We start from the raw sequence: 19,766 nt of genomic DNA on the forward strand, positions 1-19,766 counted from the left end.
TACGCTTAAACATTGCTCCTGTTTTCATTTTTCTCCCCCTCCTCTTCCCCTCAACGCTAATTTTTTCAAGCCCACAATGAAGTTCTTGTGCGCCACTGTCTGAGAGAAGCCGCAGAAATGCCTTGGCGCAGAGGCTGGAGACGTCATGGATTCCTGAGTGCGCTCTGCAGGAAAGCCCTGAGTCTCTGAGATGGAGCCGCTCCAGGTTTCCATGGCAGAGCGCACAAACAAGAGGAAACACTGAGGGAATCCCGTTATTTTACAGCATTGGCCCATTATAAACACCCAGAGCCGGGGAAGGAAGCCGCTCTTGAAGCTCAAGTCAATCCTCAGAGCAGGCGAAGGAGTTTATACCACACAGAGCTCTGCCGCTACTGCACAACACTCTTTCACACTCACAACGGAGGATCTGCTTCTTTTTTTTCACTTTCATCCAGACTTTTTTCTGCTATGAACTTTAAGGAAAGGCTATTTTTTGACTGTTAATTTTTTTTTAAAGTATATTTTCCAAATGTTTAGAGAGTCTTGGAGACTGATGCACTACCACAGCATGAGGTCGATGGATCAAGGTATGGATGGCGCGTGCTGAAGTGTTGTGAATTACTGGTAATCAATAATTTGATTTTTAACGTTTTCTTATGCCAAAACTGTTGATGTTTTTAACACAATGTAAATTAAAATGAACTAATTTGTAATGTAAAGAATAAAGACAGATGTTCAGTGTAGTAATTGCGTCATGAGGGAACTCTCAATGACATCAGAATTGAGCCATTTATTCTGCTCTTGTAAGATCCATTTGGGAATGAATGAAATTTGAATGCTTTTATGTTAGATTTATTATGCAAACTGTAGTATTTTCATGCATTTAACATATTATTTAGTGTTAGTATTTTAGATTAAGTTGCTTTAATTTCTCAGACACATGGCAAATAATTTCTCTTTGACTTTTATTTGTGCATGTGTATAAAGTGAGTTTCTTCAAAGAGAGGAGCTGTAGTTGAGGTGTTTAAACAGAATGCCTGAAATGTCATTGTCTGTTATGCACAAAACATGAAATGTCAGTCTGATTTCTTATAGTGCATCAAGACTCACCGTGAGTATTGAATATCATTAGTTACATAAAATTCAGGCTCCTTGGCTATTCGTAGATCATGCTGCAATGGAAAGTTCAGGTAATGTTTAATAACCCTAGAAACTGCCACTATGTAAATAATCACATTCTGTCATTTCGGTCTATAAGAGTGTGGGTTTGTCTGGAACAACTGTGGGTCTTAGATTGCGGGTCCTTTTCCAAAATAAAATAATCCACGGGTCAGAATAGGATCGAGGCGTCTGATATGAGCAGAAAGTGGGTAGAAATAATAAGTGTTCATGTAAAATAGGCGACTAAGTTTTGTCAGTGACCACAAGATAAAATAATTGTATTCCAAAATAAAGTTTAGACAGATAGATAGATAGATAGATAGATAGATAGATAGATAGATAGATAGATAGATAGATAGATAGATAGATAGATGGCGAACAGACAGACATACAGGTAGATAGATAGATAGATAGATAGATAGATAGATAGATAGACAGACAGACAGACAGACAGACAGATAGATAGATAGATAGATAGATAGATAGATAGATAGATAGATGGCAAACAGACAGACATACAGGTAGATAGATAGATAGATAGATAGATAGACAGACAGACAGACAGACAGACAGTTAGATGGCAAAAAGACAGATAGATAGATAGATAGATAGATAGATAGATAGATAGATAGATAGATAGATAGATAGATAGATAGATAGATAGATAGATAGATAGAAAGATAGACAGACAGACAGACAGACAGTTAGATGGCAAAAAGACAGTTAGATAGATAGATAGATAGATAGATAGATAGATAGATAGATAGATAGATAGATAGATAGATAGATAGATAGATAGACAGACAGTTAGATGGCAAAAAGACAGTTAGATAGATAGATAGATAGATGCAAACAGACAGACAGACAGACAGACAGATAGATAGATAGATAGATAGATAGATAGATAGATAGATAGATAGACAGACAGACAGACAGACAGACAGACAGACAGACAGACAGACAGACAGACAGACAGACAGACAGTTAGATGGCAAAAAGACAGACAGACAGACAGACAGACAGACAGATAGATAGATAGACAGACAGACAGACAGACAGACAGATAGATAGACAGACAGACAGACAGACAGACAGACAGTTAGATGGCAAAAAGACAGTTAGACAGACAGACAGACAGATAGATAGATAGATAGATAGATAGATAGATAGATAGATAGATAGATAGACAGACAGACAGACAGACAGACAGACAGACAGACAGACAGACAGTTAGATGGCAAAAAGATAGATAGATAGATAGATAGATAGATAGATAGATAGATAGATAGATAGATAGATAGATAGATAGATAGATAGATGTGAAAAATACAGTGAAAAAATCAGTGAAAAATAGGCGACTGAGTTTGATAACAGTGACCACAAGTTACAATTGTAAAATAGGCCTACAGTTACAAACAGTTCTCTTGCTCATTGTGTGGTGATGAACACCCGGGGGCAGCAGTTATACGGGATGAAGCTGGGATTCATTTCACACCCGCTCAGATGTTAAACTGTGATCAAGAGCGAGTTGCTTTTGTTGTCGCAGTTATTATAACTAGTGTCTGTCAACAGGAGGCGCGTGTCAACCACTTTATCGCCTCATGATTGACAGAATATATTATGCTACCTATACTACAACAAACACACAGACAAACCTTCTCAAACTGTCACTCTATCACACACGAGCGACGCGACGCACTCAACGCGTTCCGTTGCGTCCATTCGGAACGCGTGCTGTTCACTGGAAGCTGTTTCTGTCGCCGGTCGAGTAAATGGGGGTGTGAGTGAAGTTTAGAATTAGGCGGAAGTTGAACTTGCACTATTTCACGTCTGTCTGTCGTTCGTTCTCATTCATGCGTTTGGAAGCTCGAATCCCCGCGTGCAAAACAGCCGGCGTTCTCTCGACACGTTTCTGAAGTTGTTGTGGTGTAAATAAATCAGATTGAGACAGATGAGCTCTTTTTACGGCGATAAGGCTGCGATAGGGCTGGCTGAGGAGCTCAGTCAGGTGAACTGTCAGGATGAGCTGGAGTTTGACTATCTTTTTGAGTATGGAACCACCACGGGACTTCAAGGTTTGTTTCACTGAACTTCTGTGTAAAATATGTGCTGAAGAATAGAATGAGCAGCATAATGAGGTCTGGCTGTTTAAACTATTGCAAAAGAAGACATAAGCATGAAATACTGTTTGTTTGTATGTAGGCTATGTGTGAATTTGATTTAATAGCTAAATAATATACACCTTACTAAAAGATACATGGGGACTGAAACGCTCCCCTGTGATGATTTAAAAATATTTTATATTTAGTAATATAAATTATATATTACAATGTAATATTTTAATATCTATTTTTATTAGGCTATATATTATTCTAATTATTGTTACATGTAACCTATAGATTTATATCTGAAATCAGCCATCACACCAGACATTTTAGACTGCAATTGCATTTCTCCAAAAACACTTCAAATTTATGATGGAAATGACAGGAGTGCTCATCTCGTCCAACAGAAGAACAGTTTGGAAATGTAACTCATTTCTTAGATTAACTATCGAAAGTAGCAGTAGGTGACATCAATTCCTTAATGTTTATATATATATATATATATATATATATATATATATATATATATATATATATATATATATATATATATATATATATATAGAAGTTAATTGACAGCTAGCTAACTTGGTGTGAAGTTTTGATGCATGGTGTGTGTGATGGTAATGACATTTGAAATTGAACTTGCTAACACAACATCACAAGTTACACCAAAATAGGGCATGTGATAAATAACAGAATGCAAATTTTCTGTTGAAAGACTGACTACATTTCTCAAAATGTGTACTATGCAATAAAGCACACAACGTAGAAAACTATATCTCACAATGTAATGCGAGGAAATGAACCAGAACAAGGTTGCTTATTGACTGGACTGCCAAAAGGGTAAAAATCAGGATTGGAAGCAAAAATCCTATTAATTTTCTTCATAGGGGAATTGATTTTTTTAACAATAACGTATAACCCTTTAAAGATAGGCCTACTATGAGCTACAAAGTTCGTTAATGGTATATGTTTCAGTCCGCATTATTTCAACTTAAAGTAATCATGTTTAATGGCTGAATTCTTGGTGAAAAACTACTTAACTACATAAATTACAGAAATCAACATCTTTAAATCAGTAGTTTCATATTACTCTATTGTTTTTAATTTGATTGTCATTCTCAGTGCTTCATGGGATTGTAGTTCTTTCCCTCATTAAACCGTCAAGTACATATCTTTCTCTTTTTGTCTGATTTTTAAATACTTTTTTTGCTTCAAATCAAAGTTTGTAATGTTGTGATTCGTAGCTGATTGATTTGGTGGTTCGTGGATACTTTTTTAAAATTCCTATAGGAAAAATACTTCCGGAACCAAGGCCACTGAAAAAGCGTAGCCTATTATTGAGCACCACCTGCAGAATAAATTGTCATGTGACACCAATCTTTGTTATTTTAAAGGGGCCCTATTATGCTTTTTTACATTTTCAACTTTCTTTAGTGTGTAATGTTGCTGTTTGAGCATGAAAAATGTCTGCAAAGTTACAAAGCACAAAGTCCCTCCAGCAGGTGTTTTCCTATGTGTGACCCTGGGCCACAAAACCAGTCACATGGGTCATTTTTCTAAATTGAGATTTATACATCACATATAAGCTTTCCATTGATGTATGGTTTGTTAGGATAGGATAATATTTGGCTGAGATACAACTATTTGAAAATCTGGAGTCTGAGGGTGCAAAAAAATGTAAACATTTAGAAAATCGTCTTTAAAGTTGTCCATTTATGTTCACGATTGTGCTGCATTCACTCACAAAAATAAATATTTTATATATTTACGGTAGGAAATTTACAAAATATCTTCATGGAACATGACCTTCACTTAATATCCTAATGATTTTGGTATAAGAAAAATCGATAATTTTGACCCATACAGTGTATTATTGGCTATTGCCACAAATATACCCGTGCGACTTGTGACTGGTTTTGTGATCCAGGTTCACACATATCAGTAACTGTTTCTAAACTCCCTGAAATGACTCGAGAGTCTTGAGCTTTCTTCCGGGAATGAACATGTCACAATATTCCCAATGTAAATAATTCCTGCCCAAAGCATACGTAAGTATATCTTTATATAAGATTATAAGTATAATCTGGGATGAGGCCTGGTTGAGTTGCATTAGTAGTGTGTTGAATCTCGCGGTTATGGTAAAGGGTGGGACATATCCCAAACATGCTCGAAGCGGTTGACCAATCATAACACACTGATCCAGGCGACCAATCAGAGCACATTGTGCTTTTTGGAAAGAGGGGCTTCGTAGAGACAGGAACTAAACAGGAGTGTGTTTCCCAAAGTTCCGTCGTTACCAATAGAGTTCAATGGAAATTGCGATCAGAGTTGGCCAACGATGCTTTTAGGAAACGCACCCCGGAGCGTTACTGACAAACTGCGGGAAGAGAGGAACTGCAACAATGTCAAATATGTGCAAAAAGAATGTGTTTTTGAATATCCAAGCATGAAAACCTATTCTAGCAGACCCCGAAAACAAAATCAAGACTTTGTAAAAGGGCATAATAGGTCCCCTTTAAACAGTAGACACAGACAGCAGTGTTTGAGTTTTTGGACACTCTTAACCACTTTCTTTCTTTTACTGTTATAGATGAGCAAAGCATCTCCTCCGACAAAGATCTCATCTCTCCTCCCAGCCTGTCCTATCCTCTGGTGGAAGCCTCACCGTACGGCATCAAGCCGTGTGCGTCTTCCTACGCGGAGGTCAACACTGAAGGTCTCTCTGGCTACGAGCAACTGGAGGCAAAGAACTACCAGGAGTACGGCAGACCCAACAGCCAGGCACTGAGCCCCCGAATTGAGATTACTCCCTCCCGCGAGCACTATAGTCATGGTCGAGACTCCCTCCAGAACCATCTCGTGAACACCAGCCCCAGTCCCGGGCTCACCGTTCCCGGTCAAGATCCTCTGGCCTACCGGGAGCCGCAGTGCCTGAGTCCCGCCAGCAGCAACTCATCCACCTCCTGGCACTCGGAAAACCTCTCGCCCTGGGCCTCGCCCTGCGTTTCGCCCAGCAACAGCCAGGCGACTGGAGATCTCTGCCCACGACTTCAGGGCGTCCACACGGGCTCCCCTCGAACCAGTCCGGGCACTTCTCCACGAACCAGCCTGGCCGAGGACGGCTGTGTTGGGCCGCGCTCTCCTTCCCCCCGGCCCGGCTCGCGTTCCACCTCCCCTCTATGCAAACGCACCTACGAGATGTACAGGAACCCCAACCTGGTGCCGGTGGCCCGATCACGCAGCCCGTCACCCCACGGTGGCCATGAAGAGCAGCACGCCGGCCATTATGGCTCAAATAACCTCTCAGGGTCCATGAATGGGTTCGGCGTTGGCCAGGCTACTTCCATTCCAACCAAGATTGTGAAGACTAATCAGCAGGCCTACCCGCTCTACCCAGACAACCACACTGAGAGTTACCTGGTGTCATGTGACCAGGATATGAAGAACAAACCTGGCCCTGAATCTTTCTTCGTAATCCCCCAAATCTGGCCTAAACAGCTGGTGCCTGGCATATGCAGGTAACAATTGTCATAGTTTTCTTTCTATGCAGGGTTTGCTTGTAGAGTGACACAGCTTTGATAGGAATTTAATAATTATAGTTATTTGCCTTTTGTCACCACTACAGATTGGTAAATTATGTCTATATTTGTCCTTAAAATCTTTTCATTGTACTCTTTAACCTGGGTGTCAATACCAATACCAGTCTAGAAAGTTGGGTAAACGATGACCGATATGCATGTGAATACATAATACAATTGAATGAAAATAAATGATCCTCAAACAATATCTGTTATTAACATTACTCAAACATGCATCATTACACAATTTTATTTGCAACGTTTTGGTTAATCAACCTTTTTCAGGCTTATGCTTTCTAAAGACGATTTTAGAAGACCTATAAGATCATTACAAATCACACAGTACGACGCAAGTGTCTTCAGCATGCACCAGTGGTAAACAAATAGGGCAAGATGGATCGCACTTTAGCTATTGAGGTTTTTATGTGCGCTGAAAAAAAGAGGAGGAAGTGAAAGAGGAGAATATGGATGTGGTCATGGCTAGGAAAAAGAGGCCGACACTTTTGCAAATGAAGCTTGAGGTGAGTAGTTTTAAGTTTTAGCGCCAAGTCGCTCTTATCAATACGCCATTTCATGTTGCATTTTCATTGGCTAGTCAGTAGACGTAGGTCGTAGAAGCAAACACACTGTGATGATCATGCTGGATTTCTAAATCTGTTCGAAAATGATCACAGACTATCTTTGGTCGCAAGACCGTGACAACAACAGTCGTGAACCTCTCTCACTGTATGATGTAGCCATGACCACAGAAATCGCCACGATTGCTCATCTTTCGTCGGGGACAGCTCAAAATCATACAATGTGTACCAGGCATTACTCAGTGTTCCTTAGTAGTGTGCAGAATTTATTCATGTTCATATTGGACTTTTTTCCGATGCACAAATGTACTATATTTCCTATTTAAAGTATTTATTTAAAAAATGTATAATATTTTTGGTCTATTATCTGTTGACAAAGCTGTCAATCAGCTGAGCAAGCATGGCTATTGGCCGGTGCAGATAATCTTAAATTAGAAAAATTCTTAGAATTGTACACTAATGTTCAAAAGTCTCTAAAAATACAGTAAAAACAGTAATATTATCGCAATTTAAAATAACTATTTTCTACTTGAATATATTATAAAATGTATTTTATTCCTGTGAATTTTCAGCATCATTACTCCAGTCTTCAGTGTCACATGATCCTTTAGAAATCATTCAAATATGATGATTTTCTGCTCAAGAAACATTTCTTATTATTATTATCAGTGTTGAAAACAATAGTGCTGCTTAATTAATTTTTTTAGCTTTCTTTGAAAGTCGAAAAGAACAATTGATTTGAAATGGAAATCTTCTGTAACAGTATAAATGTCTTTACTACCAATTTTAATTATTTTAATGTGTCCTTGCTGAATAAAATTATTAATTTCTTTTTTCTTTTTTAAGAAAAGGGAATCTTACTGACCCCAAACTTGTTTTGAACTTAAATCCAAGTTCAAAAACATTTATTAGTTGTGTGTAGTTTGATCTGCTATCAGTCACACACTCTTATAACATGTATAAGGCGACACAATCTGTAAAACCCTCATGCACCTGCTGCTCTATTCATGCAACAAATCGGATATGTGAAGCAAATGAGCATGGCTATCATCTTTCATCTCTCCCAGCATCCCCGTGGCTTCCCTGCCCCCCCTGGAGTGGCCCCTGCCGAGCCGCAGCGATCAGTACGAGCTCCACGTGGAGGTGCAGCCCAAACCCCACCACAGAGCCCACTATGAGACCGAGGGCAGCCGAGGGGCGGTCAAAGCCCCTACTGGAGGTCACCCTGTGGTCCAGGTGGGTGTTCATTCTGTCTTCTAGACGTGCGTGTGAAGGTATTTCCTTGTCATTATGCAGCGTGAGGTGATTTTGCCCCAGGGTCAGGCCTATGAAAATGGCCCTCTGCCCTTCTGTGTGTTGTCCGATCGTTTATCCACCCTCGCACAAATGAATGCACTCTTTCATTACTTGTGCATGCTATAAGATGAGCCTAAAGTCGTGCTTGCAGATAAATCTCGAATCCTAATTATTTAAACGTCAGCTTGTAACTCGTTCAGCACTGTTTACGCCACATACATGAACAAAACCTCAAATAATGTGGATTTTTAAGCCATGAGTATGGACTAGAATATCATTAGAGACTTGGTGATTCAATTACTAACTAGCACCCAAACAATCATTTATTTTATTTTATTTAAATTTTTTAATTGTATTATTTGTATTTATGTTATATGTATTTTATTTTATTGCTATTGTATTTATTTAAAAAAAAAAAATTTTTTTTTTTTTTTTATTAATAGCATTTTATTTTTTTATTTGCATTACTTTTACATTTTTATTTTAGTTATTGTACATTGATATATTTTATCATATATATATATATATATATATATATATATATATATATATATATATATATATATATATTTTTTTTTTTACTTTTTATTTATTTATCGATTTAATTACATTTTTTGTTATTTTTCATGGTGGTTATTTTTATTTTTAGATTTTTATCATCATGGGGTTTTACAGCAGAAGGTATTGCGATTTATTTTTATTTACTGCTTTTTAGATTTGCTTTCATGTTGCTTGAAACTCTTCAGGAAGTTGAGTTTGTCCAGAGGTTTTGCAGACGCAGTAATGGCAGCTGTATCCTGAAGACACATGATATTGCTCAGTTTGTTTACCACTTAAAGTTTGATGTTGCTCTGGTAACAGTTTATGTGAAAGCCCTCTTGTTGCTTTTTGCTCTCTCAGTGTAAACCATCTTTAATGGTCTTGTTAGCGGAGCGGCCAGCATCCTTCCGATGTCAGCGCTCTGGTAAAGATTGCAGACTGCCTTGGCAAAGCCAAAATGTTTAATGCTTTCCATTCCCTGGCTCTCGCTGTGGTCAGTGCAGCTCGTCGCTAGCCAATCACGTGGCGGGGAGTTACTCAGGACTGCTCCTTCCTCTACTTTACTTTTCCGACCTCACGACTGACTCACCGCTCGCCAGCTGCCATGGCAACCAGGTTCTCAGATGGCCCATGGAAACGGCCGTGTTTACCCAATTCATGAGGCCCAGCTCTCGTACCCGACTCACTCACCTGTGTCTTAAAGAGGCACATTTAGACGTTTCACGCAGAATGACAGTATTTATGGAATTCAATCTTAATCAATTAAACAACATCTTATTACTAAAAAGTTTTTCTAAATTATTAATGTTTGTTAAATATTAATAAATTGTTATTACTAAAACTATTCATACTATAAATAATATACTATTACAGGCACAGGTTGTTTAAAAAAATAAAATAAATATTTTAGAATTTTGTTTATTTGTTTTTTATGCATGTTTTAATTATTGGTTTTATTTATTTATGTTTTTTATGTTTTATTAATTTACTTTATTAAGGTTTTATTTATTTATTTGTTTATGATTTATTTATTTATTTAGGTTTTTAATAATTTTTTAAAATGTTTTTGTTCAAATTTATGTTTTGTTTATGTACGATCATATTTTATTTATTTCAGTTTTATTTTATTATTTATTTAATGCTAGCTTTGTTTATTTGTTTATTAATTGATGATTTTATTTATTTGTTTATGTGTTTTTATTTATTAGTTTAATTTTTATATTTATGTGTTTATTTTGCGATAAAATATGACTCGAATATGTTTCGTAGTACATGTTGTGATATTCAGTCTTTAGAAAAAAAATATATAAAATTTATTTGGATGGCATATTTTAAATAATTTTGATGTTAAATCCACTATTGTTTCATATAGAATTGTTCTAGAGCCTATACAGATTTAATGCAATTACATCAGAAATAGCTGTAAAAAAAAATAAGAGTAATCCCTTTACTTTACTTTTTCAAGGGACAAGTAATTCAATTACAATAATTAATTACTTAGTAATGCATTCCACCAAACACTGGAAGTGACCAAAGCAAACGTGTCAGTTTGCCCTCCATTTAATCTCATTGCTGCCTAGAAGAAAAAGAGATATTTAATTTATGATTTATTTTCTCAGATGTTGCTTTTAAGCTGGACTTATCATATTCTCTTATGAAGAGCCAATTAGAGATCCGTTTACTGTACTGCTACTAAACCAAACACACATTTCATCCCCCTTATCTGATGCAGCATTGTTTTTGTCCCACTTTTGTCCATCAAACATGAATTTGTAATGTTGACACATGCCCTGTTCACTGTGCTTTTGATATCCAGAGTAAATTTAGCTGCATCTTCATGCTCTGTGGTTTCTGCACACTTCCTTCCGATGTAGACGCGTTTCTTTTTTTTTTTAAGAGTGCACATCAAATTTGTTACCTGCTTTTATGTGTCATCTGCTTTCAGTATTCACATGACTCTGCTTGTGCATGTCTTGTCATGGTGATTTGAATTTTTTTCAGTAAATTGCAAAATGAGACCGTAGCAACAATAGTCCATTTTTCTCTACAATCAGTCACTTGTAAAGGAAGTGCTGAAGTGTATTTTTTTGATAGTGACTAGTGCTTTCATTTATCATACAATTAGTCATGTGTGGTTTTGACATACACTTAGTTATCTTAGTTAGTTGGTTATTTAACAAAAGCTCTAAATGCTCTAAACTGTCTGTTTCAGAAGGAAATATATCAACACGGAAAAGAAAACTGAGGTTGGGATTTTCAAGGATATGAACTGCCATTTACAAGGGTTGCAGTTTCAATATGAAGTAAAAGTGACCATCATTGCTTTGCCATCAAAGTGCCCTTGAGCAATGCATTTATCTTTAATTGCAGGGATTGTCCCTACAATTAGTTAACCTCAAGTTGTTTCAACAGAAAAGTTAAGCTCGATAAATTATCAAGTAGCTTTTTCGCCCTCATATTAAATCAAAACTTGTACTTTTCCTGCACAAAGCCCTTTATCCTTAAATCCCCCCTTAAATTACGCTCTCCAAAAATCGTTGTGAAATGCATGTAGTTAAAAGGTAGCTCGAGAAACCCTGTTTTGTTTTGCACATTATCTAACTCATCTACAACAAAATGACAAGGCCAGAGTTGTTTTTCTCATTGGACATGCCATGTTTTGCATATGAAAATGTGACCCATTTGCCTCTGTGTCGAACAGGATTTGAAAGCCCTTCTGAATTATTAACCTTCAGTGCAGGAATTCATACACAAACTAAGATGCATCTGTGCAATTTCACATTCATCTGCATATGCATAAACCATTTGGGCACTCAGCCACTGTGGACATCCCTGAGGGTTTAATACCGTATGATTTCCAGAATGCCATATCAGACTCATTCAGTTTTTGATTTGAATTTAAGAGTTTATCTTCCACAATCAATCAACTGACACTGGAAGGACCCAGGCCACAAACGTTGCCACAGTCAGAGCTCGCGATTGACTCATTGGTTTCCTGTAGAGTTTGAAGGAGATGAATCGGTGAAGGAAAGACGTTTGCAGACTGCACACACCCTTCTGGCTTGTGTTCAAGGTTTTCGGAGATGCTAATGTTTCCAGCAGGTCTGTGCTTCCCAACCAGGAGAGCAGACCTTCGCTGAAATAGCTGCTCCGGCCGCACTATTATATATATGTATGTATGAGGCCTAACATTTTGCCATAAATATGTTTTACCAGCCATAGGCAGTAATGACACCAACATTTTACATGGCAGTAAAAATTCACAATTTTCTATTCCAAATTCGATTCTACAGCAAAACTGCTAGCCTAACTAATATAAATTTTAAATATTAAAGACAAGCAAACAGTCAGTAGTACAATAAAAAACAAATGATCAAATTATAAGCAAAAGTAATAAAGCAATAAAGCAAATGCAAAATAACACTGCATAGTCGTCATTGTATAAACATCCTGATTTATTAATCCTTATCAAAGTTACAAATGTTATTCAATCAAAAGCAGTGAGTGATTTTTTTTTTCTTTGTCCTTTGTTGTTTGATTAACATTAAAACACAGGAATATTAGGCTACTGTCACTTTAAGAGCAAATGCACAGATCTAATATACTGATACTGATACACATGCGTTTACTTTCTCAACTGTTTACGTTCACGTAAGACATAACCGACTATGTTTACTAGTATATTTGCTATTTTTTGACAATTTTGTGTGAATTTGTCCACTCAAGTGCAAGAAAACATGAACGAGAGCTCAGTTTATTATTTGCAATTTAGTAACGAAATGAGCTCCCTTTTGCGTCACCTTGAATATTGTCGAGGCTTAAACTTTGGTGACGATGCAGCGCTGGCCCATCAACTGTCCCGAGCATCGTTCACGTTTGTTCAAGTTCATGCATTGTTAGTAGAATTAATAAAAATGTTACCGGCCAACTGGCGAGTGACACCGTTTCATACACTCGCTAACACCGATTTTTACTCGCTTGGTGAGTGTTAATTGTTGTATGTGTTATTCATCAAAAATTCTGAAAAAAAAAATCTATCATGGTTTCCACAATCAGGTTTTTCAATAATAATCAGAAATGTTTCTTGAGCATCAAATCATCATATTAGAATGATTTCTGAAGGATCATGTGACACTGAAGACTGGAGTAAATAATGCTGAAAATGTAGCTTTGCATCACAGAAATAAATTACGTTTTAAAATGCATTCAAATAGAAAATCTGACTTTTTGCACTTTCCTGTGTGCAGTTACGTGGATACAGGGGCAAGGAGCCGCTTGGTTTGCAGATCTTCATTGGCACGGCAGACGAGCGAATCCTAAAGCCTCACGCTTTCTATCAGGTCCATCGCATTACCGGCAAAACCGTCACCACCACCAGCTACGAGAAGATCATCAACGGCACCAAAGTCTTGGAAATTCCTCTTGAGCCAAAGAATAACATGAAAGCAATGTGAGTACGCTTTATGGATGATGGTTCTTTCAGATAAATGCATTTAACATGATGGTTTCCACTTTTTTGGTTTTAAATGTGCACACTAACATGGTAGAAATTGCTTTTTAATGTTTCCCAGAATTGATTGCGCTGGGATTCTCAAGCTTCGGAATGCAGACATCGAGCTCCGGAAAGGCGAGACGGACATTGGGCGTAAAAACACGCGTGTCCGACTGGTATTTCGTATTCACATTCCCCAGCAAGGAGGTCAACATATGTCTCTGCAAGTTGCTTCGCATCCCATTGAATGCTGTGAGTACATTTAGACTTTAGGGAGTCCTATTAAACCCTTTAACAAAGAATAGGTTCTGCTAGAGTAGGTATCTACAAGAATAGGTTTTCATGCTTGAATGTTAAAGAAACACATTATTTTCACCATAATTGACATTGCTGCAGCACCTCTCTTCCCAGTCTGTCAGTAACGCTCTGTTTAGTCTCTATGAAGCCCCTCCTTCTGAAAAGCACAATGTGCTCTGATTGGTCGGCATCATCAGTGTTTTGATTGGTCAACCGCTTCGAGCGTGTTTTGGAAATGTCCCGACCCTAACCATAACCGTGAGTTTCAACACACTACTAACTAACTCAACCAGGCCTCGTCCCTTTATTTTGCTTGTGCCTTGAGTGGGAATTATTTAAATGAGGAATATTGTGGCGTGCTCGTTCCCGGAAGAAAAATAAAGACTCGAGTCATTTCAGAAACAGTTACTGATATATAGAATAACTCCTTTGGAGTGACTTGGAGTAGACCTTTTTCATGCTCAAACAGCAACATTACACACTAAAGAAAGCTGAAAATATACAAAAGCATTACAGGTCAATTTTAGGTGGTTGAGTGTACTTAATCAACATGAAATAAAAATGGGCCTTATTTACTTTCTTCTTTATTTTTCTTGATGGCTTAAACCTGACGGGTTCAGCGACTGAATGTTGTTATATGGGTTTTGGTTGAATATTTGTCATGCTCTTATTAGATATCAGGTGGCTTTGTCTTACATGTAATTCTACCGCTCTGTCTGGTTGCTCTGCTTCCTCCTCGGTTAGGTTTCGTTTGATGCAAACCAAGTTCAACGGAGCAAAAGAGGAATGAATTTAAAATGATCCTGATAAACTCCCCAACCCCCTTTTTCTATTTTAGGAAGTTCAATCTTTTCTGTCAGGCACTGAGATATCATTGCTCTATTTGCAGATGTACTGTATCTAACCCTGTTCTCAGGTTGCAAGCTGTATTATTTAAGAGGAGAGCGTACGCTTCATTAATTCAGATTACGGCGCGCCACACATCTGTCTAAAGGTCACTCGTATTTGTTTTAATCAAAGTTGATGTTGCGGATATTATATCATAGATAAGTTTCATGAGTGCATGTCCTTAATATTGTGACAATAAACTTCATCTTGTAAAACAGGATTTAATACTCCATCAGCCTAGAATAAATAAATAAGGCGTTTAATATGCTGGATCAACCTGCCTTTTTGTTTACATGGCTTAATGTCAATTTGGCTGAAGCAAATTTAGCTAACTGTCCTAGTTAAAAGCCTCTTAATTCCAATGCAAATAAAAAATGCATGAATTCCCGGAGATTTTGATGTCTTGATATGATATCTTCATAATCTGTTGTATGACTTGCATACTAACATCATAGTTTATTATTATTATTATTATTTATTCTGGCTTGTATAATTTAGTAGGCAATTTAAATGTAGGGCATCCCAAGCAAAAATCACAGCATTATACATTATATGTACATATATATACAGGTGCTGGTCATAAAATTAGAATATCATGAAAAAGTTGATTTATTTCAAGAATTCAACTTAACAGGTGAAACTAATATATTATATAGACTCATTACATGCAAAGTGAGATATTTCAAGGCTTTATTTGTTATAATTTTGATGATTATGGCTTACAGCTTACGAAACCCACAAAATCAAAATCCCAGAAAATTAGAATATTACATGAAATCACACAGTAATTACACAGTGATACCATGGTCATTGAAGCAGGTTTTGGTTCTTTTGGCAGTGTGGGCAGGTGCAAATCCTGCTGGAAAATGAAGTCAGCATCTCCATAAAGCTTGTCTGCTGAAGGAAGCATAAAGTGCTCTGGAAATGTCCTGGTAGACGGCTGCGTTGAGTGGACAGCACAGTGGACCAACACCAGCCGATGACATGGCTCCCCAAACCAACACAGACTGTGGAAACTTCACACTGGACTTCAAGCATCTTGGATTGTGTGCCTCTCCATTCTTCCTCCAGACTCTGGGACCTTGGTTTCCAAATGAGATGCAAAATTTGCTCTCATCAGAAAAGAGGACTTTATTAAATCCAGAGTCAACGCAGCCGTCTACCAGGACACTTTCAGAGCACTTCATGCTTCCTTCATTTTCCAGCAGGATTTGCATCTGCCCACACTGCCAAAAGAACCAAAACCTGCTTCAATGACCATGGTATCACTGTGTAATTAATTACTGTGTGATTTCATGTAATATTCTAATTTTCTGGGATTTTGATTTTGTGGGTTTCATAAGCTGTAAGCCATAATCATCAAAATTATAACAAATAAAGGCTTGAAATATCTCACTTTGCATGTAATGAGTCTATATAATATATTAGTTTCACCTGTTAAGTTGAATTCTTGTAATAAATCAACTTTTTCATGATATTCTAATTTTATGACCAGCACCTGTATATAAATTATTATTATTATTTTTTTTAATCATTTTATTTTATCCTTTTAAAATAACCTGAGGTTAAGTGCCTTTTTGGAAAACATTTTATCGGTCATTTAGCTGACATTTTTTCTTTCAAAGTGACTTATTGATTGCAGAATCAATATTTCGTGGACCAAGCAGGGGTTAAGTGACTCGCTCAAGGGAACAATTGTAATAGGGCTCTTAGTAACTCTTCAGTTAGTGGGCCACTCTTCAAACCTGTTACATTAAATTCAGTCCAAACATCTAAATTCTGTATTTTCTCCCTGTTTGACTCTATAGCCCAGAGGTCTGCCCACGAGCTGCCCATGGTAGAGAAGCAGGACATGGATGGGTGTTCGGTTCTTGGAGGCCAGCAGATGATTCTCACCGGCCAGAACTTCAGCGCAGATTCCAAGGTGATCTTCATGGAGAAGACTCATGGTAAGTGCTAAAAGATTGATATTCGGCCTAGTATATTTGCAGGTTCATGGGAAAATTGTACATTATTTACATTTTCTGTGTAGATTATGAGGTATAATCTTGGCAATTCCTTCCTTCTCAATTTCCTTCCTGTGTTAACATATTATGTTTTAAAACGGGAAGTTAGAGCTGAACATGCTGAATGCTTGTAGTTTATTACTTGCTTGTTATTTTTTATAGGCGAGGTCATTTTAACTATCTAAAGCCTCTTTTAAGTATTAAGTACTGCTGGCATAGTACTTTTACATTTCTATGATATAATACTGTGCAAAAGTCTTAGGCCACCACCAGTTTTGTTGTTTTAGCAAAGTTTTAATGATCATCCAATATTTATTTTTCAGGTCTATTTATTAAGATACAAACAGAAAATACAGAAAATATGTACACAAAATGTAAAAAAATAAATAAATTCAGAACAAAATGGCTGTTTTTAAGCACAAATCAGTATTCAGTGTGACATCCTGGACTTCTTCCAGTTTCTCAAACAAGAAATTCTGAGAAACTTCTCATATATTTTGAAAGTTTTCTTGGCCTTCCAGTCCTTTTCCATTCCATTGAGGTTTAAGAGGGTCAGGTTCCTGCTATTGCTCAAGTGTAAGGGGAGTTCACTAAATACCTGCCACTTTAGTCTGTTGAAGCGTTTTTTTTTTCCAGATTTTTTTCTGTTTTTTAATACTGCGTACAAATGTCCTGTATTTTCTGATTATATTCTAATAAAGAGACTGAGAAATAATTATATAGGGTCATTATACCATTGCTAAAACAACATCTAATGGTGGCCTAAGACTTTTGCATAGTACTGTGCGTGTGTGTGTGTGTGTGTGTGTGTGTGTGTGTGTGTGTGTGTGTGTGTGTGTGTGCAAAAGTATATATGAATAGATTAGCTCAGAAGTGAATTATGTGCTAGTTTTATGTGCACTACTGTCATTACTAAAAGTGTAATCAAATCAGGCAATCATTTTCATTATCAGACAAGCTAAAATATATGGTTAATAGTCTTTAGTTTACGTCACAGCCCAGTGAAATGACGCTTAATACTTTGTACTTTGTACTTTTAATTCCAGTCAATTTTGTTGCATCCTGTTAAAGGTTGGGGAAGGAAATGCAGTGAGTTAGCAAAGAAACACACATGCATGCACTATGATTTGCTCTTTCTAGCCCTATTTATAATTTGCTGGTCATATTATATTTTATGAGGAGGGATTTCTTGTTTTATTGAACAAAAACTTGTATGCGATTCAATTGAAGTGAATTGTCAATGTTTGGGAATACACTAGGATATAGATTACCTATAAAAGTCCGAAAGACAATGTTTTTGATATCAGGCCTCAACATTTTCTTTTCATTCGACCCACTTGTTGTTTTCATGTCTACTATCGCTTTTATGTCACCTGTTTTTGTGCTTATTGTTTGTTGAATCACACTGAGAGGCAAACTATGGCGACAATTTACCATCAACAATTTGCATTATTTTGGAGATAAGAGGAAAAGCTTCACTGTCCTTTCTTTGTTATTTTTTCAGTGTGCGGGTGGCGCTTTTGTTGAAGAGTGTGTCGCCTTTGTGTTCAAACATGTGTAGTTGCTCTTTTGTCTGGCATATTTGATCAAATAATATTATGCATACAGGACAAAAAGTGTAACATGAAATGGCTGTTTTCTCATTCTATTTCCATATTCATGAGTCATTGTTTTATCTGAAATTAACATAATAAAGTAGTTGAACTAAACAGCTGATAAAACTATGTAATTGCAGACACACTCAGACTCATCAATGAACTTTATGAATGACAGTGGTCTGCAAAAGACCATTAGGCTTTCATTTGAATTGTGACCTTTTCTAATCTGTTTCACTCACATTTGCATGCAGTTTTAGATTTCGGATCTGAATACAGTGTCAGCTTTATGTACAAACAGAACAGCAGCTCATCTACGTTCTCGCCAGGTTCCAGTTTCACTGTCATTATCAGATTGATTCACCTGTCTTTCTCTATTTTCATTATTATTTTTTACTTAACATCTACATTAAAGTACACATGAATTTAAAATGTGTTTCTTTTGGCTTTTAGTTCATGTCTTTAAGGTTTGAGGCCATCAATATGCTAGTGCATAATACATAATAGGATTTTTTTTTTTTTTTGGCCGATATCGATTTTAACAGACAATCACTGGCCAATTTCAATATTTGTTACTTGCTCTCTTATTTGAACTACAGAAATACAGAAATAAAGTAATCAAATATCTAAAATATATTCTTCATTGTATAAATTAAATATACATTAATCCTTATTAAAGTTACAAAAGTTATTTATTCAAGAGTAGTGAATAATTGTTTGATTAACATTGAAACAGCAGCGCAGCAGGAATATTAGGCTACTGTCACCTTAAGAAGAGCTGCACAGATCCAATATACTGTTACGCAAACTGTTTATGTTCATTTAAGACATATTGTAACAGACTGTTTACAAGGATACATGCCGAGACGGGCATTTTGATATAATTTCGGGTGAATTAGAAGAAGTGAATGAGAACTTAAAATTCTTGCGCTTTAATATTTAAATTCGCAAGGCTTAAAAACACGTGCCGTGACAGTTCCGTCAATTGTCCTGAGCGTCATTCACACTGGTAGTTTTTTTTTTCTCCAGTTTTTACAGTGTTTCCTCATTGAATATCCTATTGCGTTGGGAAATGCATCACATTATGAAAGTAAAATGGGTTGTAGGAGCCGTTCTATATTGATTTTAATCAGATCTTGAAGAGTGAAATGTCTGTAAAGTCATCAGACTTACAAGAAGTGCGTTTAGTAGTGAATCAAATGGGTCTTTAGAGGTTGCTGTGGTGTTGGTGGCAGAGCCTTT

At 36.8% G+C, this 19,766-nt stretch overlaps 1 protein-coding gene across 2 annotated transcripts in view; it reads left to right on the forward strand.

Annotated features, from left to right (window-relative positions):
* The first annotated feature begins 306 nt into the window (after nt 1–306).
* The window catches only part of nfatc2a (nuclear factor of activated T cells 2a), a 33,863-nt gene continuing 14,403 nt past the window's right edge, over nt 307–19,766 (forward strand). Inside the window, exons 1-6 of one of the 2 annotated variants that reach the window (XM_079849936.1) lie at nt 307–569; nt 5,845–6,772; nt 8,478–8,646; nt 13,494–13,696; nt 13,818–13,990; nt 16,732–16,872. In XM_079849936.1, the coding sequence (XP_079706062.1) occupies nt 512–569; nt 5,845–6,772; nt 8,478–8,646; nt 13,494–13,696; nt 13,818–13,990; nt 16,732–16,872 (1,672 nt within the window). In that variant the 5' untranslated portion in view covers nt 307–511. Of the gene's footprint in view, nt 570–2,899; nt 3,219–5,844; nt 6,773–8,477; nt 8,647–13,493; nt 13,697–13,817; nt 13,991–16,731; nt 16,873–19,766 lie in introns of those variants that run through there. The other variant, XM_079849935.1, reaches the window with a different exon arrangement.

Source organism: Squalius cephalus (assembly GCF_949319135.1).
Source record: "Squalius cephalus genome assembly, chromosome: 18".
Taxonomy (NCBI): domain Eukaryota; kingdom Metazoa; phylum Chordata; class Actinopteri; order Cypriniformes; family Leuciscidae; genus Squalius; species Squalius cephalus.